This window comes from Myotis davidii, unplaced genomic scaffold (genome assembly GCF_000327345.1).
Source record: "Myotis davidii unplaced genomic scaffold, ASM32734v1 scaffold205, whole genome shotgun sequence".
In the NCBI taxonomy this organism is placed as follows: Eukaryota; Metazoa; Chordata; class Mammalia; order Chiroptera; family Vespertilionidae; genus Myotis; species Myotis davidii.
This window is the reverse complement of record NW_006297573.1, coordinates 4,232,759-4,259,577: the sequence shown is the minus strand read 5'-3', so window position 1 is coordinate 4,259,577 and position 26,819 is coordinate 4,232,759. Positions and strand designations below refer to the sequence as shown.

Sequence of the window (26,819 nt, the reverse complement as noted above, 5' to 3'; positions counted from 1 at the left end):
CCCCACCCCCACCCCCCATCCGGTTCCCCTCTAAGAGGAACCTATGATGCAGGGAAGAGGACAGGGAAAACTCAGTTACCGTAACAGACACCTCAGCGAGTCAGTGCTACTAAATGCAGACAAAACCAAAAATGATGACAAACAAGAGCATTTAGAGTGCTCCCAATTCTTTTTCTCAACCCGATCTATAGCCTAGCCTCAGTGGCTTCATCCCATTCTGACTGAGGTATTCTCTGATGCCTCTTCAGATCATCCTCAGTAAGCATTTTAGTATAATACGGTCCGGCTTAAATAAACATCATCGCTAGGGTGTCTGCCCCAGGCCAGCTGAAGCCCACCTTCCACATGGCTCTTTGGAGGAAACTCAAAGCGGCTGGTGGCACCGGCAGGTTGGAGGAAAGGGGCCTGAGCTTAGGGAGCCGCGGGGAAGGGTGTCCAGATCTCCCAGGAGGGTCTGAAAGCAGGCTCTCCCCTTGTCTGTTACAGATGGAGCTCCCGAAGGTCTTCTCTGGCCAATGGACATTCCTATCTGCCGTCCTCAACCTGCTATCACTCGGCCTCTCCACAGCATGCCTGCTCAGCAACTCCTGGTTTGTGGACACACAGAAGGTGCCCAAGCCCCTGTGCAGAGAAGGTCTGGCAACCAAGTGCCTTGAGCTGCCAGTGCCCTTGGATGGGGGCAGCAGCAGCACATCATCCCAGGAGGTGGTGCAATGCACCTGGGAGACTGGGGATGACCACTTCTCCTGCCATACCTTCCGGAGTGGCATGCGGCTACCCTGTGAGGAAACTGTGGAAGAACCAGGTAGTCTCCTCATCCCCTGCTGCCTGACCACCTCCTTCCCCCCATGGGACCTTATAGCCCTCTCCCACACCACATCGGCCTCACCCCCAAGCTCAGCATTTCCCACCACTGTACTGTATGCTTTCTCTTTAGGGAACCCCCTTTTAATAAGGATGAAAGTCCATCTGGCTTTTCACTTCCTGCCTGTCTAGTAGACTCATTAGGTTAAAATAGCATTACCCTTAAAGGGTTCCGTTTAGACTTTCAACAGTATAAGGATTTCCATTCTAGCAAACTGAAGTTGCTGTTTAGAAACAAAAAAGGAGAGATGATATTACAGGAACAGCCTTGCTCTGCCCAGTTGTGACCTTATCGGGATAACTTCATTTCTATGGGCCTCAATTTTCTCATCAATGAGATGGATCAGAGTAGATTGCCCTTAAAGCCCCTTCCTTTCCCTCCCTCCTGAAAAAGGGTTTTCTCATTCTAAGTATCTATATATATAAAAGGCTAATATGCTAAGCTGTTCAACCGGTTGCTATGATGCTCACTAACTACCAGAGGGCAGATGATCAATGCAGGAGCTGCTGGGACAGGCACTGGCCATTTACAAAGAAATGGCACTGCAGACCTAGTGCCGACAAAGCAGCACTCGGCTTCCCCCAAGTGGGATACAGGCCCGTCACCACCATGGAGCAACAGCCCATCAAATTGCAGCCAATGCTGTCGAGACCCCCATGGTGCAAAATGCAGCTCACAGCCCAGCCCAGCCCAGAAACAGTGGCTGTGGGCACCGGGTAATGATATCACGTAGCAACGCCCAGCTTCCTCTCCCTAGTGACTAGCCTTCTTGGAGTTTCTTCAGCCCAGGACACAACTTGCTTTAGAGACAGGTGCAAACATTTCACACTTTAACCAAATGTCTATGAAGCGTTTTCACATGCCTCATCTCATTTGATCCTCACAGAAGTCCTGGAGTAGGTAGATAGGAGACTAAGTAGAATCCTATTTTCTTTTCATTAGCTGGAAAACAGAGATTTAAAAAGTTTAGAAACTTGACCCAACTGAAAAGAAGTAAGAAATGGTGGAACTTGAAAATGACTTCAGGTTTTCTCACTGCACAGAATATAGTCAAACACTGCTACAATTAAATACTTCACCCTTTGTTCTACTGCATGATCTATAAGACTAATCTGCTTCATGTTGATTTTTACTGCTGTGTTGCTAACAATTACCTGAAAGAGAAGTTGGGGTACTTCACTGGGCTGGAAAAAGTTTAGCTAAATCAGAAAGCAGGTCTAATTAAGCAAATATATATATCGCAGGTGCCAATTGAATGCATGTCTTTCCATCTGTCATTGTCGATCGTAAATTTGGTTGACACTTTTATTATAGAGAAAAGGCAAATAGCAATACTAAAATATTTCTTCTAATTAATTTCCTTTCAAATATTTCTTCTAATTAATTTCCTTTCAATGTGCACGAATTCGTGCACCTGGCCTCTAGTTACTTGTAATGTTGAAAGCAGGGTAACTGAAGCTCAGAGAGAGTAATGAGGCCCTATCAGGATGTCAGGACTCCGGTGTCAGCATACACCCTCACCCCTGGTCCTCAGGTTAGAGCAATTATGTTGAGATCACCCTCCCTGCTCCCTGCTCAAAGCATTCAAATGTCACCTGGTACTGAAGCTTTTCTAAAGCCCCAAATCACAGACAATTAGCAATCTTCTTCTCCTGGCTTGGGCTAAGGGGAAAAAGAGCCAGAAGAGGAATATAAATGTGTATTGTGCCACTTAATACCACTCCAACCCCAGTCCCTAATCAATTTAGAGCCATTCAGACCAGTGGGACCACCTTAGCAAATGGCCTGGGTTAACACTGGAGTCATTAACTCTTCCTGGGGTCATTAACAGGAGCGAGAACATTTCCCTCTCAGGGTAACATTGTCATCTTCACTATCAGGAATTGAGAAATTAATTTCGGGTGACTCTTGTCTATGCCATTCATTCTTCTATGCAGTCTTAACTACTTTCAAAGAGCCGTTTACTGCCTGCCTACTGTCTGCTGGGCAGGCACTGCGTCAGAGCAAATGGAGTGGTGCTGGGTATGGGACTGGGAACAGATTTCCTCCCAACTGTCCAAGGAAGCACACCCAAGAAATGACCCTTGTCTGTTTCAGGGGAGAAATGCCGACGTTCCCTTGAACTCGCACCACCAACCAAGAGAGGTGAGAAAGGACTACTGGAATATGCCACGTTGCAAGGCCTACATCACCCCACTCTCCGATATGGAGGGAAGCGGTTAATGGAGAAGGCTTTCCTCCCCCACCCTCCCTTGGGGCTTGTGGCAAGTATGTGGGTTTGATAACAAACTTAGTTGCCATTGAGTTTTGGGGCTTCTCTGGATCCAAATCGTACCGTGATCTCCCGCTTTGCTCTTCTTCTGAGCTCCCAAGGGCTGACACAGATTCCTTCTAGGGCTGCCTTTCATTCACATGCAGGCATGCAAGGAAAGAAACAGCAGGGACAAATCAAGTTCACAAATAGAAAACCACAGCTCTGACCTACTCCTGTTGCCAAGTAACCATGTGGAAAAGCTTAGGTTTTTCTTTTTTCTCTCCAATAATATTTTTGTGTCTGTGTAAAATAGAAGGAAAGGGGGAGGCATGGAGAGAGGGAAGAAACAAAACTAGCTATCCAAAATTAAGAAAAGAGAAAAAAACAATGATAAATAGCAAAGCCTATGACTACAAGATTTTAATGACTTCTCAAATCTCTCTAACAGTATTTACAGCCAGTCAATTTTACTTGATTATATGTTGGGTACCGAGTAGAGTGAGAGCTGTGGGGTGCTAGAAAAAGAACCCCAAATTAAGGAATGTTCCCAGCTGGTTTCAGCTTTGTCTCACCCTCCCCTTCTCTGATGCTGCAAGGCTTTTCTCTTTGAATAGTCATCACCTAATTTCCCATCTGATGGTTCACCGTCCAGTTATTTAACTGGCAGGGTGAGGGTGCGTCTTCCTCTGCTTTCCGACAGAGATCCTATGGCTATTACTGGGAGCCCAATTTGCCTGTATCGGACTTGAACTCATCGGTTTCCTCCTCCTATTAACGGACTTGCTGTTCACCGGGGAACCCTGGCTGCGGGCTCAAGCTGAGCGAGCCTTTGCCGCTATCTCCTCTGTCATCTCAGGTGAGCGCCCCCAAGGCTGGCGAGGGTGGGTGTCCTCTGTGCCCTCTGAAGCACTAGCTGGCTGGCTGGTCTCTGCCCTGAGGGGAGGAAAGAGGAACCTTGTGCGGGGTATGTGGGAGGGAAGAGGTATGAGGTACATTGCAAGCGTTTTCCATCTTAAGTTGAGATAACATGTGAAATGTCATCTTAGATCATGATGTACTTTGTGAAATGGTTTATCCCTAGGTTCTTTTTCTTTGCAAATGCCTCGATGTGTAAATTAGCTTGGTTTACTTTTCCATTGTGACACACAGAGCTTTTCAAGACTCTTGGCTGAAGTAAGAGATGCATATATCAGATCAAGAATAAAGCTCACATTGGGGGTATGGGTGGGGAGAAGTCCAGGGGAATGTAGCCCTGAGTGCAGCATTGACTCAGACGTTCTCCATAGCTCTAAAGTCTGGGGCAGCCTGATGCAGAAAGTCCCCCTGCATTCAGGGAGTCTCCCTGACAGATTCGTCTTCCCAAACCTGTGGCTGCACCTGATACACAATGAGAAGGTTGCTCTGAAGTCTAGTTCCCTGTAGATGGCAATGTCAGCCTTTCTCTAAAGGTGCTGCCTTCCTGCTCCCTCTGTAGGCCTTCTGGGGATGGTGGCCCACCTGATGTACTCACAAGTCTTCCAGGCAACTGCCAACTTGGGTCCAGAAGATTGGAGGCCACATGCTTGGAATTATGGGTGGACCTCCTAGGACAGTGATGGCGAACCTTTTGAGCTTGGTGTGTCAGTATTTTGAAAAACCCTAACTTAACTCTGGTGCCGTGTCACATATAGAAATTTCTTGATATTTGCAACCATAGTAAAACAACGACTTATATTTTTGATATTTATTTTATATATTTAAATGCCATTTAACAAAGAAAAATCAACCAAAAAAAATGAGTTTGCATGTCACCTCTGACACGCGTGTCATAGGTTCGCCATCACTGTTCTAGGAAGTGCTTACCATCATCTCCTGAACCTTTAGCCCCTCCCCGAGACAACTTTCATTAGATTTGCTTCCCTCACATAGACACTTGCTTTGTGTTCTTCTACCTTCTCTTCACCTCTCAGAAGCCTGTCAATCAAACAGAGGGCTGGACCATCAGGCCACACCCATTCTTCCCCCACCTTCTGAACAGGTCAGAGAGGGTTCTAGTTTGTTTTGTGAGGCTGTTGTCTTGCCCAGTTTTTCTGCTGGTACAACTGTTGCAATTCCTTCTTTACCTGATAAGTATGTTGCCCTTGGGAAACAAGACTGATTGTGTATGGCTTATGGGAATGATGCTCTATGTTTTATATTTTTTATGACTTGAGGTATTAGAGGACAGAGAAATGGTCAATTGGCCTTGAAATTTGGATTGAATTCTATTCCCTGTGAATGGCTTATTCTTCTCCTGTAATGAAGACTAACTTCTTCCTACCTCCATTCTGATTCCACCAAACTGTGTTAGAAATAAAACTTCCCCTACAGTCATTCTCTAAGCCTTAGAAAACCATGACAAAACAAATATAGTCGAGATAAACATCCCCTTTGCTTAAGAGTTCCTCACTTTCTCCCTTGAAGCACATGCTCGATTCAGGCACAGGGGCAACCTGAACTGACAGTAACTATTTGAATAGTGCAATGGACTTTAACAGTGCTGAAAAGATGCAGCACCAGCTCGAGTTTCTATGCTAAAGCAGGCAATATGGAAAGCTCCACATGTCGTTACAAGATCCTATCCCTTTTCTCGCTGCATAATACATGCTATTTGATTCAGGCTGGGTCTTTGGTCTACTTCTCCAGCCACTGTATCAGTTTAGCTCATTTCCCAGACTCATTGTTTCTCATCTTTGCCTGTCTCCAAGCTATTGCTGGCCTTACTATAGAGCTCAGACTGCAAAACTCCCATCAGGAGCCTGTCCAGCCTGAGTCTACTTTGTCCACTCATAATTCCAAGCATGTGGCCTCCAGTCTTCTGGACCCGTTGGCAGTTGCCTGGAAGACTTGTGAATACATCATGGGGGTCACCACCAGAGGCTGCAGACAGGAACACGTAGTACCAGCATGTGGCCTGGCTTTAACCATCCCTTGGACTCATGAAATCTCTCACTAACCTCACACAACTTCCTGTTTCCTGGACCACCCAGAATCACAGGGAGATTTAGGATTTGACTTTCCAAGTTTTTAGAGCCGTGTCTGATAAACTTCCCTGATATCTTTTCTTCTTTGTTGAATCCATCCAGCTTCCCTTCATCTCTAGTGTCTCTTCCATCCATTGTAAACTCCCTAAAGTTGAGAACCAAATTGTTTTCATAATAGGCAAATTCCACTTAGTGCAACCTGTTAATACATCCAAATTTGTAGTAAGTGCTTCCTGAGACTCAACTTTGTGGGCCCTTAAAACTGCTAAGCTCAGAACAAGGGAAGAGGGAGGAGAGATGATCACTCCAGCATCCAAGTGAAGGAAAATCTTTGGCAGAGTGTGTGTGGGAGGAGAGGGGTCAGGGAGAAGGGGGCAGGGGAGTATTACAGGGGAGTGGTGCAGGTCCATGGAGTCTTGAAGATTACACAAGGGTAACTGCAGCTTGAGAAACAGTAGGCAACAACGCTAAGTGTGTGTGTTTATATACAAAAAGTAGGCACACCAAGTATAAACAAGCACAGTATTAACAAGTAATCAATTCCGTGAAAAGGAATCCGCTCAACTCCTTGTCTGCCTTTTTTTTTAAATTTCTTTATTGATTAAGGTATTAATACTACATGCGTCATTCTCTTTTACTATGAAACATCCGGAGTGTAACCTACTACGACAGACCAAATTAAGTCCTTTTACCCACAGTTCTTTCCCTGCTACACAGTGGAAGACAGCACAGTCATGTCCCTAAGTCCCTAAGAGGCATCATCAGCCTAGTTTACTAGTAAGGAAGGGATCAGGGCATTTTTCTTTCAAACCTGTAAGAAAGATTCCGTGTAATTTTTTTTTGTATGTTTGTTTTTTCCTAGTACAGCCTGAATTTCCTTCACCTGCTGCATGGCATCAGCTGTCACCACCTTCAAGACGTACACCAAGCTGGTGCTGGAGTTCAAGTGCAAGCACAGAAAGAGCTTCAAAGGAAACCTGAGTTGCCTGCCACACCATCACCAGTGTTTCCTCCAACCGCTGCCAAGTGCAGCCCACACGGGGGCCCTCTGACCAGCTACCACCAGAACCACAATCAGCCCAGCCGCCCTGTCTCCGAAGGAGTTGACTTCTACGCAGAGCTACGCAACCAGGAATTCCAACAAGACACCAGTCAGGGGCTATAAGAACTGGCTGGGTCTCCTGTAGAAGAATAGTGTTAGGAGTAAGTGGGTTTGGAGAGCAGGCTGAGCCCCACCTTACATGCTTGTTGTCAACACGTGCTTAAGCCGAAGTCTGTTTCTTGAGCATGGTTTTTAGAGGTTAAGGACAAGGGTATGTCCAAGTACAAGTACAAAAGTGTTTGTGTGGGGCGTGCCGGGTGCCACTGCTCCCTTTCCCTTCACAGCTCAATCCCTTTTCACGGTCAATACTTCACGCGTTCAACATGGTGCACTTGAATGTCCTGGAAGTCACAGAAGGAAACGAAGGCAATCCTAGGGCTGTGACATGTACATGTCCCTCACACTGCCTCTTACATGCTCTGCCTCCACACAGTGGACACCCAATGCAAGTGTAATTAAGTATGATCCTAGAAGCCAGTAGGAGATGAGTGTGGATGAGAAGGCTCCAACCACATGCGGGGACAGGCCCACTTCCAGAAATGGCCACTGAGGCTACTGAGGCAGGACTATGCCTCCCCAGTGGAGAAACACACAGGAGACTTACCCAGTGAACAGGCTGCGGGCTGTGCTCCTCTCTCGGTCCCCACCTTCTCACCCATCCACAGGGGAAAACAAACCATGTTTGATAGTTAAGAATGAGAATGATACACAAGTATGTTCCTATTCATGGTATTTATTTGTTCTGTAACAGTTCACATTTTATTTATTTTTAAATCCTTATTGTTGAAGGTATTACATATGTCTCCTTTTTCCCCCATTGACCCAACAGTTCACATTTTAAATAGTACTTCCTGACAACACACCAGCTGGCTCTTCTTTAACATGGGCAATAAGGACAGCAATTCACATTCAAGGGCAGCAGACATCGTCTGGGGGTGGAGAGGGTTTCTGAGGGATGGAAAGAGGAGAGACTGGGAGGAGAAAGACCGCTGCATTTACAGAAGTCAGTACTATTTCTAGGGAACTGTCACAATGGCCTTGCTGGCAACTCCATGTTGGAAATGAAGAATGAAATCTGGGTGGGTGGTTGCCTGAGAGGAAAAGTTGTTTAGAGACACACTGAACAAGAAACCCGCAGCTACGCTGGTCAGATGAAGCTTCCACCATCTCTGCCACCATTTACACCTCCTGTACTGGCTGCAAGAGGGAGAGGAAACCTAGAGCTTGTACCATGTTTAGCAAAGAGAGTCAAACTTATCACAGTCAAAACAATCTATGTTAATTTGCAAACACACCACAAAGAATTTGGGGGCATTATGTTTTTCTAGCTTCCTCTTACATTGTTTCTGGGATTCACCCAGCACAACTACCTAAAACAATTCCCCTAAAACAGGTCCTCAGAAAACAACTTCACATGTTACTCCTGCCTAAAGGCCTTAACATGATAGAGAACCAGGCTGAGGCCTCCATGGCTCAGCCCAGGCTGCAGGACCACCACCCAAGTTTTAGGTATTCTGTCAACTATAAATAATGTCTTAGAATTCTCTACTGGACTTTACTCTCTTCTATCCAGGTAGATTCAAACCCTAGAAGTACATCTGGAATCATCCCCATACTCCTGGATACACTGTTAATGGTCCCTGAAGTTTCTAATAAGCTTGACCTACTCATGCCCCAGCACATGCCTTCCAAAGTGTTGAAACCAAATTTGCTTTCACAGACGTAAGGCAGCAAGGTGCCCAGAAACCTAGAGCAAGGCCAACCTCAGGCCAGGCTACCTGACTGAGGGGAACTATTGCTACCAACCTTCTGTGATATAATGCCTAACGGGGTAGTTACTATCTATCCCATCAATGTAGGCTCCCTAATTTTCTGTAATCTCTATTCTGAATTCCTTTATTAACACAAGTGAAAAAGTACGGCCTCAAGTAAAGAGAGAACCTGAGTGGCACTCAGAGATGACTTATCGAAACTATTCACGGGAGAAAGCAGTTCTCCTCCAGTTAACATGGGATCTCGACTAAATACACATGACCTAGAAGTTTAGGAGAGAACTTAGTAGAAGAAGGGAGAACCACTGGAGAAAATTCTAAAGAAATACACATGACCTAGAAGTTTAGGAGAGAACTTAGAAGAAGGGAGAACCCCTGGAGAAAATTCTAAAGAACTTAACCAATTATAAAAGTTACAGTATTTACATAGGAGTTTTTCTCAAAATACAATGCTTCAAAGATTCTACCAGAAAAGAGGTGTGCAGGGCAAAAGAGATGCATCCTGGGCTCGGGAGCAAGAGGAAAGGTCCAGAAACAGTTCTGCTCTCATGCAAAGCAAAAATATCCCTGAATAAAGGAGAGCAAAAGAGAAGCGGTAAGGAGGAAATGCTAAGGAAGCAGAGTAGAGATGAAGCAGAGAGGAGCGGATCTGCCTCGGTTGTTCCCGACTTCAGTTTTCCTCGATGTTGAGGACAGCATACACATAAGCACTTTCAACATTACTGTAGTAAAAAAGATGAGGACCGACAGAACAATTAAAACCACTCGGTTGTTCCCGACTTCAGTTTTCCTCGATGTTAAGGAAAGCACTTTCAACGTTACTGTGGTAAAAAGATGAGGACCAGCAGAACAATTAAAACCATAGGGTAACATGTGGACCTCATCATTGCTCCCCTTCTGATGGGAATATGGTGGTTCTATGGTTGGTCAATATATAGACGTGGGAAGGGTGAGGAGACAGGATACATAAGGAAGAGGTGAATGCAGGGTAGCTCACCCTGGCTTCCGCTATCAGTCTTTCTCACTCTGCTGAGGTTGGGAAAAAGCCGATGACCAGGTGGGGAAAGTATGAGGAGAGGAATGATGAGTGGCCCTGATCATCAGAGGCAGGCCTCTGGAAGCCTCAAGATGACCAAACAAACCAGATGTATTTCAGGACAAGAAACTGAGTCCCTGGAGCTTAGGACATAGCTAGAAAATATTTCATCACAACGCTGAAAACCACGCACATATGGCCTGATGCAAAACAAAATGCTCCAGTGAGGAACTTCACTGGAATCTCCCAGCAAGAGTTTATAAGTTAGACATACAAAAACCAAAACAATTATTAGATTCACATTTCCAAATTATCCACACAGAGTGCCTAGAGGTGGGGGGTTAATGCACAGGTTGAAAAAGTAGGTGAAACACCCCGACCATATGGTTCGTGCCGTTATTGAAGAACTCCAACGTGCCTTCCAAAGTGCTTCTGCCACCACCACGCAGGGGTGGCGAAAGGAGGTTGAAGTCGTCTTCCTTCTCTCCAAAGCACTGATTTTATACTGACAGGAGAGAAACAGCATCCATTCTGCTCACTTCTTCTTAAACTAAAGGCTGCATCCGACTAGATCTAGGGAAAAGGTGCAAGTATCAGTGGCTGGAATTTTCTTCATGCTACAGAAATGGAGGAAACCTGAAGGTCAGAACACTCCTCTATTTTCCTGTCCTTCTGTGCAGCTCCAACAGCTCATAAGTGTCCCTCCATAAAGGCCCAGAGACTTGCTCTTTTTTCCATGATAAGCTGTTCAATATTGAGCTAGACCACAGATGAGGGCTTTAGCATTTGAGCAAGGTAATTCTATGTAACTGCCACAAGTCCAGCATGTCAGCATCACTAGCCTCTACCCAGAAAACACCAGTAGTATCCACCCTCCTCGGTCACTGGAACAATAAAAACTATGGCCCCACCAATGTCCCTTAAGGGAGGTGGTACCATCTCCCTCTGAAAAGAACTGAGCATCGTTTCTCAGTGATAATGAACCACCCTTAGAGAATAACACTGGTCTGAAACAACTGGCTCTTGACACCCAGCTACTCAAGAGGCTCCCATTCTCTCTCTTTTCTAAAGAGCACTGTTGAAGCTGGTAGAGTTTGTCCTAAACCCTCAATAGTAACCAAATATTTGTGTCAGAAGCTATTCACCTGCAAGGGAGAATCAACAAACTTGATCCTAGAGAGGAATCGTCGCAGCTCCCCACGACCAATTTTGGGGGTGGTCTCCTTGAGCTGGACCATTTGGCCCTCCATCAGTGCCCACCGCAGACTGAGCTTGCTGACCACCAGGGGTGCTGGATGGCCTTTGGAGCTTGGCCCCGTTGTCCTGGTAACATAAAAGGCATCTTTCCAGAGGTCGTTAATTCCAACTGAGGAAGGACAAAAACAAGAGCAGTTAACAAGGACAGGAGACTTCCACTAACAGCAGAGTGGTTTGGTTCAGCAACTAGATTCAATCGTTCATTTACTCCTTCAGTAACTCATACAAGAAGTTTACTGAGCACCTAAAAGATGCAAGGCACTGAGCTAAACGGTGGGGTGTAGTGGCGAAGGGCTGGATGCCAGCAAAGCAACACATTCTTCTCGGCTTTTGTACCATAGTTTCTCTCTTTTTTTGGTCTCACAGTATGTTTATTCATGCCAGCAAGGAAAGGGCACTTCTAGATACGGCGTGTCCCTCGTCCCCATCTAACAGCCAAGGTGTATGTGAGCTGACGCTCCACCGCTGTGCTCTCGGCTCAGCTACTAGTGATGACCTTGCGTAGGCAGGGAACTCGAATCTTCAGGGCTTTAGCTTTTTCATCCCCACTACTGATGTTGTACACGATGAGGCCCATCAGCCCCATCCTCACCCAGATCTCCTGGTAAACCTGGGTGTAGTAGGGCTTCATGGGGACCCACACGATTTTAATGAGGCTCTGAAACATCTCGCCACAGGACCAAAGGCTCGGGCGCCTGTGACCCGCACAGCCAGCTACTCGGGAAGGTCGCCGAACTGTACCATAGTTTCTCTTCAGCTGCTTCTAAGAAAGCCCCAAATCAGGAAACGAGAGGCTATACCAACTATGGTGCCAATTTGGTAGAAAAGTGAGCACAGCAAGCTAGAAACTCTGAGAATTCCTAGATTGTCAGCACATGATCATATAACCTATTACCTAGCCAGTGTTTGTTTCGCCTCATCTTTAAAATATGTGTTGTAATAAAAATGGTCTTGATTCTTGATTACCATTATTAAGTGTGCACTAACAGTATTTTATGCTAATATTAAAATATCGCTCATTTAGATCATATTTCAGGATTTTGTAAGCTGACAGCTTCCTGCTTGGCCCCCAACCACACACAAAGCCCGTGGACAGGTGTCAGCAAGTTCCCAATGTATCCCAGTAAGTTCAGAATGCATTAGCTTCGAAATTAAGGCAAATAACTTTCTAAGGAGAAAGCAAGTCTTTGAAGGGCAAGAGAATATGGAAAGATGTAAGGAACGTAGCCAGCCTGGTCTTCCCCGTCCCCCCGGCAGGAACAGAGTCCCCGAGGCCAGCCTGGGGAAGGAACCTCTGGGGCGAGACCATCGGACACCTCCAGACTAGCAGGCAGCAGTGGCTGGGTTTTCAGGACTCCGTTTCTGGAGTTAAAGGTCCCTAAAATATGACCCCAAGTTTGCTATATGATACTATTTAGATACATATATAAACACTTCCCAAGTGTTAACAGTCATGACGAGTGGTCTTTTTCCCTTTGCTTTTTCTCCTGGCTGCCATTTCTAGGCAATGGGCATGTTCCCTTTTACTAGTCAAAGGAGTCTCCACTGATCCTAAACCCATGCCCTGAGAAAACTGTCTACCTCCATCCTATCCCTCCAGTTAATTCTTTCTAAGTCCTGAGCTCCTCGAGGGTCAAGAAACTACTCTTATTGTGCGCACAGCCCCTGGTGTAGTGCCTGGCATACAACGGGTGCTCAATAAACATCTGCTGAGTGAGTGGCTGCATGAATCCCCACCACTGAGAGCCCTCTGGGAATGGCACCGCACATCCCCCTCAGCTTGCAGCAGATGCAGAGGAGGTGGGTCCTCACCCTGTGAGCCTGGTGCGCTTCCCAAAGGGAACGCTCCAGCAATGGCCCTGGGCACCAGGGACACCAAGGAAAACCAGTGGCTCAGCACCCCCGTCTGAAAGCACACATCCTTCCCTTGGGGACCCGGGCTTCTCACACACAGCAGCACATCCGCTCCCCTCTCTGTGTACACAGACTCCCACCGTCACCGGGACTGACCCTCTGCAGCCGTTACTGTGCCCGTGGCATTGGCCAGATCCAGAAGAATTGAGGGGAACGCCGGGTGCAGGAGGTACAGGTGGTGAAGGCTGGATGGCTCAGTTCCTAGGATGACATCCTGACAATGAGGAGCAAAAAGGAAAAAGCAAAAGTAATTCTGCATTCCCACACGTGACGGTCCTCAGAGGAGACAGTGAGGTTACTCATTTCTCTAAGATGCTAAGACCTGATCCCAACTACAAGGAGAGAGAAACTCCCAGACATATGAGACATGTTCCAAAGAGCTCAAAATACTAACTAATCACTAACTTCTTCAAACCACTGTGGTTAGAAAATGCTTTCTCCCTTTTAAGAAAAGCAAAAGGAAGAAAGGTAACGCACGTGCCCTGGGACAGAAATCTGAGGTAGAGACCTCACCGTCTCCCACCTCCAGGAGCATTCGGGTGCTGGTTCATCCCCTGCAGCAGGTGGGGATGTGTGCAGACAGCGATTATCTACTTATGAAACATAGTGTGCCAACGACATTTCCTCTCATTGGATAAGTAAGGCCAATTGCAAGTGTCAGGATATGAGTCACAAAAATCTTATTTACAGAAATGAAGAGAAGGCTGATCAGACAGAGCAAGTCATTGATTATAAAACAAAAATTCCAAGGCCTGAGTGCCCGTCTCCAAGCTCCCTGTGGCAGGATAAATGCACACTGGAACCTCCTGTAGCAGAGTAACTGCTGTGCAGGGATGATCTCCGGCAGGAGCACGCGGTGCAGCCACGCAGTGGCTACAGCACAGAAATGCCGTGGCTGCTCTACTGAACTCCTGGGAGCACCACGCCTTTCCTGGGATCCTCCTGGGTCTCCCCTCGAGGAGGAAGTGAAACCCTGAAAAATGACTATCCTCCCTGCTTCTATACTGTCAGCACAGGAAGGAGTCCACTGAGGAGAAGCATGGGCGGGAGGCCAGCAGCCACCGCACTCGCACCACATGCTCACAGAGCGGAAGAGGGCTTTTCCACGCACCCTTAGGTCCCAGGAATGACGGGGCAGATCTCTGGCTTAGCTACCAGGACAAGAGAACAGCCAAACTCCTTCCTCACCACCTACAGCATAGGCCCAAATTCCTTGGCATGAAAACCAAGGTCTTACACCATTTAATCCAAATATGCTGTTTCCAGCCTCCTCCTACAATGACTTACCTGCCCACCCATGCTCCGAGAATGTCTGGTGACTACCTAAACACATGCTGCACTTTGCTTTATCTAACCTCTGCCCATCTTACCCCCCTTCCCTCAGACTAACTCCCCTACCCAGCTCCTTTCCTCCTGTTAGAACACTCTGTGCCCTTAGGAACCCGACTTGAATGCCACCTCTTCCATGAAAAACTCTCTAATCTTCCCAGACAAAATGAATCTCCTTTTCGCTTCCATCTGAAATTATCTCTGTTTTCTATTTCCACATTTGTAACATGCGCCTTTGTTCTTTTCAGATGCTTACATCTGAGTCATCTGGTCCAATCCCCTCATTTTATTACATGAGAAAACCCCAAAAGTTAAGACGTTAGGTAAGCTGCCCATGGTCACATGTTAGGGAAAAGCAGAGTTAAGACTATAATCTAGATATTAAGTCAATCTGATCCTCGATAAGAGGGAATATATTAGCACCATCATTAGCGGAAAAAGAGCTCGAAGCTCAGAGACGTTAACTGACTTGTCCGACAGCACACAGTTGGTGAGCTCAGGGCTCTTCCTCCTTCGGTCTCTGTGTGCCCCCATCATTGGGGACCATCTCGCTTCTCTAGAGGTTTAGCACTATTTCCAGTATATCCTGAGGTCCCTACAGAGAACGTGGTACCTGGCACAGACTAGGTACTGGTCAACATGTGTTGAACGAAATCAAGGTGGGTCTCCCTAAAAACTCAGCAGCACCTCTTATTCTGCCTGACTCAGCAACAAAATACCACAATACAGCACGTAAGACGTTCTAAAATCCGCCTTCTATGTGTCAGATCTTCTCTCCCACAGTCTCCCCAAGTGAACTCTCACTTCAGCCCACCAGGGCCCCTCTGTTGTAGCAGCAGCCAAGGGGCTGTGGTTGGCTGCCCCATGGCGTGGCTGGAAGGCAAAGGCGGGAAGCAGAGCTCAGGAGGAAGCAGGCTCCTGCTCTGCCCACTCGGAGGCTGCTTTGTTCTACCCACAACCACCTGGAGGTGTGGCTGGTCTAACGACCCCTTCAGACCCAGCCAGCCCCACAGGGTGGCCACCATCCGACCAAGTGACAGAGGGACCCTCCCCGGCTCACTCACGGAATTGGAAGGTGCAGCTGGCAGCCCTTCAGACCAAAAGAGGAAGACGGACTTCTGCTCTGAAGTAACTGCTGAGGTGGTTGGTGTTCTTTTCAAGTGACATGGAGCAGTGTAATTCCAAATAACAGAGCCGGAGTCCCCATCCACCACCATCACCTGTGAGAGAGAAGACAGTGAGGAGAGCCCGTCCTCAGAAGGGCAGCAGGCCCAGGGAACACACACACACACACACACTCAAATAACATTTATTAACAGGCTAAAACAGACACCAACAGCATCGCTCCATCCTGCTCCTTCCCTCCTGCAGCAGCATCAACACTTCAGAACAATGATGTAGTGAACGCCGTGTCCTGGGCGCTGTGCTGAGAGCTTCCGTGGCATGTGTAGCTCAGCCCCAGGGTAGTCTCACATTTAAAAGAGCACAGTCCAAACAGGCAAAAAATAAATTAAGAGAAAACGCACTCCTTAGCTGCATCTCTCATAGGATAATTATAGAATCTGAATCCATAATCCCTGGCAGCATTTCTAGCTCCCTTCCCCCACAAACACCTCGCACCCAACAGTTCCAGAGCCTGTCACCTGCCAAAACTCCCCCGTCTACCTCTAGCCCAGTGTCTTTCGCCCTGTCTCCCCAGTGTCTCTGTTCCTCAGTGTGGGGAAAAGACTACATACACCTCTTTCTACCATCACTTCCCTATTCTTCCAGTCTCTAGGGTCCTGCCCTTCTCCGCCCATGCTCACACTCAGCCTCACATAGGCCTGAGGAAGACAAACTCCTCAGAGTGAGCAGACAGGAAAATGAGCTCACGGTTCAAGGTCCCCTTTGATAGTCTTGGGAAGGAAAGAAGACTAGAGACACAGCACTGAACAATTTTATCCAGTCATGTGTACTATTTCATTTAGCTGCCACGATAACCCTATGAAGTAGTAGGCAGTGTTGTTACCCATTTTACAGATGCAGCTGTAGTAGGCAGTGTTGTCACCCATTTTACAGAAACTGCAGCTAGGCAAAAATTATGTAAATGGCCCAAGGTCACCAATAAACAGTGGAGCCAGGATTAAAACCCAGGTCTTAACCAACCTACTCTATATACCCTCTCCCTCAATCGCCAGGAATGTTTTTTAATGCCAATAAACATTCCAATCTCTACCTGAAGTTCCTTTGAAAGACAATCAGACATTGCTTCTGGAAGACTCTCCCTAAAGTGATACTTGATCATCAGATCTGTCCTCTGCTCGTGACCGAAAAACCCTACTGTGTCCACACCTCACCCAAATTCTGCAGCTTTGCTTTCAACACCCTCCATTAGCTGACTTTATACCGACCTCTCTGGCAGGAACCCTCGGCCCATCCTTATCTGTCCACCCAGCAAACCTCTTCTCTGCCCCCATGGCTCTGCACATCCAACCCCCGACCACCATGAAGCATCTCTTGACTTCTTCACTCATCTGCTCTCCACATCCCTGTGGCAGTGGAGCCTCCATTACAGCACAACATGGCAGAGCTGTGTGCGAACAGCACCCCAGTGACTATGAGTTACAGACAGTGGCCTGGCCTTCATTCACGCTGTGTTCTCCAGCACAGAATGGCACACCCTTTAGAGGTGATGATTGAGTGTGTGTTGAATTCGCTCTCAGGGAACCGTGTGCAATATATAGATACATATTTTACAGTAAAGATAAACCAAAAAGCTAGGTCAATTGTCAAAAGGAAAACATGAAAACTCTTGTTCTGCTTCTAATGTTCAAGAAATGAAAACTGCCTATCCAATCATATCCTCACGTTACGCAATCTCATGTAAAATGAGAAAGAACTATCCTGTGTCCTCGGACATGCCATGCCTTTCTGTCGCTGGGCCTCCGGTCTTGGTGTTCCCGGCCTGGCATGCTTCCCCATCCACCCCTCTCACAGGATACACTTCAACTTTCAAGTCCCTGTTCATCCTTCCCTCTTCTATAAAGTCCTCCCTAACAACCCAGCCCCCACAGACATCCTGCCTTCTCTGAAATCTAGGTGTACACTGGATGCACGGAAGTATGACATTTATTTACGCCTGCCTTCCCCCACGGCAGACGGCTCCTATTGCCTCGCTGTAAGTGAGGAATCCACGAGAAGGTCTCCTGTGCAGGAGGAAGGTCAGCCAGAAAAGCTTCCGATGCTACAGACTTTAGCACCGCGTTGTGAGTTTTCACTTTATCCATTCAGCTGGACTTTGAGTTCTTTGAAGGAAGGAATGTATTTTAGGTTCTCTTTACTTCTCCCAGTGCCTAGCGCAGAACTGCACACAACGTATATACTTTATATGTGTTTTGATTGATTTGAGTCCCAAGGATTTACCTTTTTCATCCCGACTCCATCCTGTATCTGCAGGAGGAAGTCTAACGTCTGATCGTCAGTGAAATACCCAGGAGTGGGCTGGCTACAAATGAGAACAAGGTACGAGAGCGGTGGTGAGTAAGAAAACGAGGAAAACAAAGACCTCCTCCCCTCCCTTCTCCTGTATCAGCCCCAGATATCAAACAATTGTTCTGGGAAGTGGTTCAAAGCAGCAAACGTGAGAAGGAGTGCACTGCCAACCTGTGTAGGCCCTGGAGACTCAGGGTCCAGTGCGGTGTGAGGTTCTGCCCCCGAAGCAGGACGAGGGTCTGTCCGGTTGTGATCAGGAGGTTGCTACAGTTGGAATCCGGTGCCTTCACCATCTGGAGCAGCTCAACACCGTCGCTGAATCACCAAGACCCAGACAGTCAGTCTCTGGATTAGATGAGGCTCTTGACCCACTTATTCTGACCTTTTCTCTTGGTACACAGGTTTGTATAACTTCTATATTCATCTCCCACAATTAGGTGAAGTCTGCCGTTCAGTGAACTCTCATTTTCCTGACCTTTAGAAACCAAGAATCCCTAGAAAATCCACGCAAGTTCATAAGGAACTCACAGAGGTGCCACACACCACTCACGTTGGACACTCTGGGAAAGAAAACGGAGCCAAAGAGAGGCGGCAGGGAAGGGAGGTGCAGATCTGGGCAGGAGTCCTGAAATTGCCACTAAGCGTGGACAGCGACTTCTGGTAAATACACACAGCATCACATTATTTCTTTCTCTGCACAACTGGGACCATTTAATTTAGCATCTGTCAAATTCACCGCAACAATAGGACACTGCCTCAGAAAATGATTGAAAACTCCGAGTATCCAAGAATGAAGACAATTATTACTAAATGGGCAAAATCCACTGCATATGACAAACTACATGCTTTTAGTTAAGAAGGAAACAAAAATCAAAAAAAAAGATTTCATGCATGCTATTCCTGCTTCTGCCAAAATGAATCTTCAACTAAGAGAAAAATACAGGAAAAGGAGCGTAGATATTTCAGCAGTTTGACAGTTATTTTAAATAAACCTATCCCCCTAATTTAAAGTTCCCCAGCCTCACCCCTGCTCAGAACCTAAACCAATATCCTTCTTTCCAATCTACGTGCAAAGGGGTCACACATCATAGTCACTAACACACAGATAGCAACAGAGTATGTTATCGAGAAAATTTCTCACTCACTGAGACTGGAACAGAAGGTAATAGCTTAAGACTATCACCGCTTCCCCCCAAACCTCTACCCACATATTCACCAGCCCAACCAAACTTAGAGACTCCATGGCACGTGAGAGCTTGAAAGCTCAATGACAAGGTCCTACCTGTAAATGTCAATGAGTTCTGACAGGTTGATGGATCTTCGCTTCTCCCACTCTGGCTCTTCTATCTGCAGAGAAGGTGGTGAGCTGTCTCGATTTTGGGCCTGAACAAAAATGTCCCGCAGGGCGACAGCTTGGATATTTCCTAGCACCACAGGAAGAGCCAACACTGAGAAGCTGAATTTAATAGGCCTCCCCCAGGATGAGGATCTGAGAGAGACTTAGAGCCTGATGAGATGGGTCTACCATAGCCCGCCCAGACTGGTCCAACAAGGAGTGAACCGGGAATGATTATATAGATGCTGGACAAAGAGTCTTCTCTTTGGAGAAGGCAGCGAAGGGGGAGCAGAGTGAATGACCTACAACAGGCGGGGCAGTGAGCACTCCCTTCTATAGGAGGTGATGAAAGGGCTGGTGTCAGCAATTCCCCAGCGTTCACCACCAGTCTCACAAAAGAGGCCTAATCACCTACATCCATGGGGAACAGTAGCAATAACCAGCCTTGCTTCTTACCAAAGCCAAAGAGGATGTAGACAGCCCCACTGGCAGTGATGTAGACCTGAGGACCAATCAGATTCCCCTCTCCCACGATGTTGTACTTCACAGGTCGGCCCACTGGACTCCCCGTCCGGCCAGACACCAGCAGAAAACACACATCTGGCTGAAGAATTGAAAGAAGGGGGTCCAGTCAACAGAAGCCCTACTGTTCCCCTATCATAGTTTCTCCACATAATCATTGCTTCATTGTTAGCTAAGGATTCAGAAACTCTTTCCAAAGTTGGAAAACACCAAGCCCAACACCAATACTCTATTCCCTGGAAGTAAGAGAGGCAAATGTTAGACACCCGCAAAGGGCATCTTGACGGTAGCTCAGGCAATTTCTCTGAAGCGCAGTTTTGGCTGATGAACAGTCTCGAGACCAGAATTCTAGCTCAGAGCTAAACACACGACAGCTGATCCCTGGTCTCTGCTCTCATACCCAGAAATCCCCAGTAATATTTGGTCCCAGCAAGAATCAATGCAGACACTGATACCCCATCATAACATCACATACCTGGCCTGGCCACTCTCAACCTTACTCTCAAACAAAGATGGGCAAACTTTCTGTGAAAGGCCAGATGGTAAATAGTTTAGGTTTTGCAAGCCAAATGGTTTCTGTAGTAACTACTCTACCACTACAGTGTGAAAGTGGCCATAGGTAATAAATACATGTGTGCCAATAAAACTTTATTTACAAAAAAAACAGCAATGGGCCACATCTGGCCTGCAGGCAATAGTTTGCTGACCCCTACTCTAGAGGATTTTCTTTTGGGGAGAGTCGCTGGTTGGGAAATATGAGGACTGTATCAATATCCTGACCTCAGTAAAGCTTTTGACAAAGTTTATCATCCTGAGTTCTTATGCATAAGATAAAGACAAGTGATTTTCAGTGTACCAGAGGAGGAGTCAGTGACAATGCAGAGGGAGGTTTTAGTGGAATCTCACAGCATTCTGCTTTTGTCCCAATACTATTCGTCATTCCTATCAAGGTCATGGGTTTGATTGGACACAATACGAACCAAATCTGATTTGGCCATAGACTGTAAAAATAATAACATCACCATAGTAAGTCTATAACAAGGCCACAAAGCTACAAAGTGATAATTATTCAGAATTCACACACAGATCTCTCTGGCTGCCAAGCTCCACCTGTCATAGTTAGTGGGACCATAATGAGACCGCCAGGGAAATGGGTTCATAATGGTAATTTATCCATTCAATCTCACAAAGCAAATTTATTTAAAGCTAAGCCCTTGTAATAAGAGGTTTCAAGCAGCACTTATAACAACAATACTAGGAACTAACTAAAGTTAAAGTGCTCCGTGCAGGAAACACAAGGACCATTTTATACAGCATACCTGTGATTCCCCAACAGCCAGAACCACAAGATCTCGAACGCCATCTTCGTCCACATCTGGCAGTACCACCCCTGGGGCAGCCAGGGTACCGTTGGATAGGTAGTTTGGGTTTAAAGTCCAAATGGCTTTCCCTAGGGAAGGACAAATAGGCTGATCACAGTGATGGCTTTCTGCCTCCTGAAAAGGTGGCCACACCACCACCAGGCCAGAAAAGAGAAACTCAGTGGCCATACAACAGATAGTAACTCCTACTTCCTTTTTACCTTACTAAGAGGAATGGAGCAGGGAGTGTGAGATGAAACCCCCAAGTACCTAGCTAACAAACCCATGTAATAACTTCACACCTGGATTTTTTAGATAAATGGAGGTACTAACGTCTCCCCGGGAGAGAGGAGCCCACTTGTCTGGGACAGAGGAATTGATCTGAGATTATTACAACTATTAAGGAACCACCAGGGCAGCCAACCAGAAAACTAACTCTCTCTCCTACCATGTGTTCACCTGAGTAGAGAAATCAAGCGTAGATTTTCAACATGACCTCAGCTCTAGAGTTAACTTGCATGCAATCCTTTTCCATTCAGAACTACCCAGGACCAAACTCCAACCTCTAAAATTGGGAAGGATGATATTTATTCAGTCCAAGGTGTTAACAAGCATACCGGCAGTATACTTACAGCTCTGTAAAGAGCCTTCATTACATATACTTCCTTTTCATGCCTTTTGTCATGTATGTCTCCATGCAATAGGAAGATAAAAAGCCAAACAACATGCCTCAACAAACCTTACTTTCTCCACTGACATATTTTTAAGTAGTTGATGCCCAAGTTCACACACGGACCCCATAGCTATCAAATATGAAGAGGCAATGCTCAGCTGTCTTTTGTGCACAGAACAGAGTGAGGAGACTATCTAGCAACCAAAGGCCTCAAGGTAGTTTCTGTTCAGGTTAAACTGTGGATCTAGCACTCAGCCTATTCCAACCCTTTCTGTTATCTCCCTAAAATAACCGCCTCCCAACGCAGTAAATCAGATTTCCCACCATGTGAGAGTGGAAAGGTCCTCCCCCACCAGACTGTCCTAATCCGAGACCATGGCTCACTGGAGCAGAAACCTTTTGTGGCAAATGATCTTCACCTGATGTCGCATTGAATGCGCTGAACATCTTGTGCATCCCTGTCACAAGGCAGATGGTCCCGGCCATGCTTCCTGGCATCAGATCCAAACATGTAATATCTCGAGCCTCCTCAGGGAGAGGACTAGACCAGAGTGTGCTGCCGTTCATCCCCGAAAGGCACACAAGAACAGCAGGTGGCCTTGAGACACCTAAAAGCACACAAAAGAGAGAAGAAATGAAAGGAGGCAGAGGAAAGAAGTAGAGATGAGCAGGAGGCCAGAAAACCAAAAGTAAGTGGTGGTAAGGCAGCAACCCACACCTATGTACTTGGCTCCCTCCCATATTTCTAGTAACAAGGTCTAAAAACAGAGCTTGTCCCGACCTGTCTGCTCAACACATCTCGCCCAAGACAAGAGCCCTGGACCTCCTCCAGGCTGCTTTATGCAACTCCATGCTTGCACCTCCCCCAACACCTTTGCTCCCATGCCTGTCACCTGAGCCCAACAAAATAATGACATCCTTAAAGATAAAGGCTATTGCATTAATTTCTGTACCTCCAGTACCTTACAAAATACTGGTACATGGCAACCAATTGTTGTCTGAATAAAGACAGGAACAAAAAAAAATTGAGAATATGAAAAGTTGAGAACAACAACAATAAAAAAAACAAACCGGAAGGGAAAGTATGCTCAGAAAAATGAGGCTACTAAATTAGACTATCTGCAGAGCAGGAAGCAAAATACCGGAATTCTAATTATCACTAGCAAATGCTCTCTGGGGGCAAAAAATACATATTTTCTTAAATAAACCTTAAGATTACACTTAACAACAATCAGTAGGTAGGTCTTCCTGGCCTAGAGTTCATTGGAATCAGCTGATTTGGCCCCAATCAGTAAAGAATACTACCTGGGAAAATTTAATACCTAGGTCCAAGGATAGCAGTAAAGGACTGGAGTAGCTCACCTCTTTAATAAATAATCCTTTATGTCAATCAAAAGCAGAATAGTAACTTTCTCTGGCGCCAGTTTTACATTCACTTTCAGTACTAACCTATCTCACATACTTTCCACCTCCAGCAACAATTCATACAGCAACAACTAACACAGCTTTGTGGCCCCTATTCCTCAGTGCTGCTAATTAAAATCACAAGCTGAAAACAAGAGTCAAACTGTAGCTCACAGTTTCAGCTTTGGTTGCCAGAAGCAGTGGCACACATGACAAGTCGTGGTGATAAATGTTAACATCCTGACTTCTCATAGATGCTCTGACATACTGCCCTTCCCCCTAAGGGGCCCTATGACTCTACATCAATTCTCTGACATCTTTTTCTGGATGGTGATGGGTTATTCCTTCCCCATTAGTCCATGACTCCCTCAGGCAAAGACCACACTCACTTTGTTTAGATCAATATAACCAGCACAGCTCTGCTTAAGGTACATAGCAGACATTCAATACGTAGTCACTGAATGAATGGATGGACAACAGAACAAATAAAAATGCAATCCTTCTTATGTTCAGGGGCACAGAGCTTTGAACCCACTGTCTGGGGTTAAGAGCAGCAGTTTGACAAAAGGGTCAAAAAAAAATGAACTCCACAGCCAGACTCTCAGGATTTGGATCCCAGCTCTGCCATTTACAGGCTGGGGGACACTGGGCAAGTTCCTTAGCCTCATTATGCCTCATTTTCCTCATCTGCAAACAGGGAATAATTATATTGTCTACCGCATGGGACTGAGATGAGGGATAAATTCATCCATCATATATGTTATAGACTTCCTATGGTGCACAGCATACACGTTAGTGAGGTTATTAATTTTACAATCTATGGCCAAATCAGGCTAGTTTGTATTGTATCCAACTTAAACCTATGACCTTGTCACTATGAATCCTGATATGTAGCAAACCATACAAATAACAAATGACAAAAAAGAAATCTCTAAATCTAAGCGTGGGTGGGGGGAATTTTTACTTCAAAGGCTAGCTAATGAGTCATAAGCAGGAAAAAAATATAACTCAGGTTCAATCACATAGTCAGCATTTTGCCTGGAGGTTCTCTCTGTAACAGATCTATCCCCAAATGGCTTCTACTTAGTGAACAAGCCCCAAAAAGGTATTTCTTATAAGAGGGGCACATAGCCTAGAATTTTCTAGAATAGACTTGGATGTTTATTCCAGGGCCTGGATGATTCAAAAGTAGTTATTAGTGCAACCTCAACCTCAAACTTGAGTTCCTCTATCGGCTCACAGACTATAGTTCTAAACCCCTTTTAACAGAGGCCGCAAGCCAAGCCAAAGCTCCCGTGGACCTATGCTGAAAACCCAACACTTTTTTTCTTTCTTCTGCAGTTGATCTGTGTAACAGCTGGGGTCCCAGGAAACAGACACTTAATTAGGGTAGGTTGTGAAAGGTTTCCTAGAGACAAGATGTGGTCAGAGTATAGGAAAACCACCAGGAATAGTAAAGCCCTCAGAACTGTTACTGCTCCCAGGCCCAGAGGGACAGTGGAGTGAGTGATTACTGGAATCCAGAAAAAGCAAGTCCTGTAAGAGGACCACCTTGACAGGAGCTGCAACCTGTGATCAAGGATGTAGCCAGGCTGAGTAATCCGTCAGGGAGGAGCCAGAGGAATTCTCCCTCTCTCCTTCTCTCCCTCTCTCTCTCTTTCTCTCTCTCTCTCTTATTCCAATTTCTTCCCTGTGTTCCCCATTGGCCAAACCCAACTGGAAGTCCACAGGCAAGGGAGACGCTGACATATTCCATGCATAATCCTCCCCAAGCAGAAAGCAGAATGGAGAACAGAGACAAAGGGAGTAAACAGGAGTAAAAGGAAAACTCCTAGGCAAGATGTAAGTGTGATATGTTAGTATGTGAACAAAAGCTTTCTGCCAGGGATGGGAAGGTAGGAGAGTCAACATTTCCTGTAACCTAAGAGGCAATGGAAAATGGATTGGGAGAAAACTCAAGAAACCTCAGTACTAATGCTGAGCACTGCAGGCACGTGGGCAAGTCGCTTCCTCTCTGGCCTCAGCTTCCTCCCTGGACTCATGACCACGAAGAGTTCCTTCCAGCTGCAGAGCCCTATGGTTCCTTGACTGAGTGGTATTTAGAAGCAGGAACTTCCCGCTGGGGGTTATCTTGTGTGACAGCTCGTGGTGCCTTCCTATTCGGGGCAGGCCCTTTTCTACACGGTCCCTTGGGAGAAGCGTTCCCTTCGCTCACATGGGTCCAATCACTGAGCTTCTCCTGGAGCAGCCTCTAAAATGAACAGTCGCTTACCGATGGCACTGCCATTCCTTGAAGTTACAAAGGAGAGAAGCACATCCCGAAGGCCATCTCCATTCACATCGGCCAACTGCAATGGAGACAGGTCCCCACCTGACAAACACATTAAAAAAAAAAAAATCCTTAGCAACTTACCACAAACCAGTTTAAAAAAGAAAGGGATACATAGTGCCAGAACTTCATAAAAACCAGGCAGACTTTCAGTTCCTGGATGAGAGAGAATAGACACAATTCTGCCTGTTCCTCTCACTGAACACAGCTAAAATCCCTGCGCATTATCCATAAAGCAAATACGAGAAGACTCTGGAAGGTCTGGCCAGGCCTTGAGCCTTACTCTTATCTTTAAATCGCCCTTCCTGCAGCTTTGCTCTCCCCTGGACAGTGTTGGCTGCATAGCAGGAACCCAGCAAGCCAACGCTCTACATCTAATCTACATCTAATTAAGACCAAGGCCAACACCTCTTTCACCCTGTCCCCTCCCCTCTGGCAACCACCAGGCCCTTCTCTGTGTCTATGACTCTGTTTCAATTTTGTTGGTTCATTTGTTTTGTGCTTTTAGAGTCCACATATAAGTGAAATCACATGGTATTTGTCTTTCCCTGACTGATTTATTTCACCGAGCATAATACCCTGTAGGCCCATGCTGCTGCAAATGGTAAGATTTCGTTCTTTTTTTGTGGCCAAGTGATATTCCGTTGTATTAAGAAGTACAAATTGGTAGTCACAAAATAGTCATGGGGATGGAAAGTACAGCATAGGGAATATAGTCAATCATATTGCAATAACTATGTATGGAGCCAGGTGGGTAACTAGAAATATTGGGGAGAACACTTTTTAAAGTATATGACTGCCTAACCACTATGCTGTACACCTAAAACCAATGCAAAATAATATTAAAAGTAAATTGTAATTGAAAAATACAAAGTTTAAAAAATACAACGCCAACAGAAATACAACAAAGCAGTCATCTTCCCAAGTTTTCTGAGCTGTATCAATCCATCTTTTTGTTTTGCTTCAAATCTTAACCTCCTAAACGCAGCTCTGCACACAGGGGGAGAAATGCTATATGACACACATTACAGACTTGGAGGAAATTGTCAATGTCAGCAGACGCTTTCCAGAATTAGGGATAAAAGTCCTGCAACGCACCTCCCTGGGGGCCCAAATGGCGGCTCCAAGTGCTGTGCAGATCTCTGGGGGGACAGGGGATCAGGAACGCACATACGAGCACCAGCACCATCGA

The 26,819-nt window shown here is 46.1% G+C and overlaps 2 protein-coding genes and 1 pseudogene across 2 annotated transcripts in view; 1 reads left to right on the top strand and 2 right to left on the bottom strand.

Annotated features, from left to right (window-relative positions):
* The window catches only part of GSG1 (germ cell associated 1), a 16,813-nt gene extending 9,305 nt beyond the window's left edge, over positions 1-7,508 (top strand). Inside the window, 6 exon segments of the mRNA XM_006773280.2 lie at positions 487-805; positions 2,963-3,010; positions 3,820-3,975; positions 4,594-4,734; positions 6,989-7,159; positions 7,162-7,508. Coding sequence (XP_006773343.1) covers positions 487-805; positions 2,963-3,010; positions 3,820-3,975; positions 4,594-4,734; positions 6,989-7,159; positions 7,162-7,286 — 960 coding nt within the window. The 3' untranslated portion in view covers positions 7,287-7,508.
* A 2,759-nt stretch (positions 7,509-10,267) lies between these two features.
* FAM234B (family with sequence similarity 234 member B) overlaps positions 10,268-26,819 on the bottom strand; it is a 17,426-nt gene continuing 874 nt past the window's right edge. The window contains 12 exon segments of the mRNA XM_015570143.1: positions 10,268-10,604; positions 11,177-11,397; positions 13,299-13,416; positions 15,596-15,751; positions 17,934-18,015; positions 18,174-18,317; positions 19,285-19,426; positions 19,795-19,942; positions 21,180-21,310; positions 22,314-22,502; positions 25,571-25,669; positions 26,726-26,819. The exon segment at positions 26,726-26,819 is cut by the window's right edge and continues 33 nt beyond it. Coding sequence (XP_015425629.1) covers positions 10,599-10,604; positions 11,177-11,397; positions 13,299-13,416; positions 15,596-15,751; positions 17,934-18,015; positions 18,174-18,317; positions 19,285-19,426; positions 19,795-19,942; positions 21,180-21,310; positions 22,314-22,502; positions 25,571-25,669; positions 26,726-26,819 — 1,530 coding nt within the window. The 3' untranslated portion in view covers positions 10,268-10,598.
* LOC102758413 lies at positions 11,646-13,290 on the bottom strand (annotated as a pseudogene).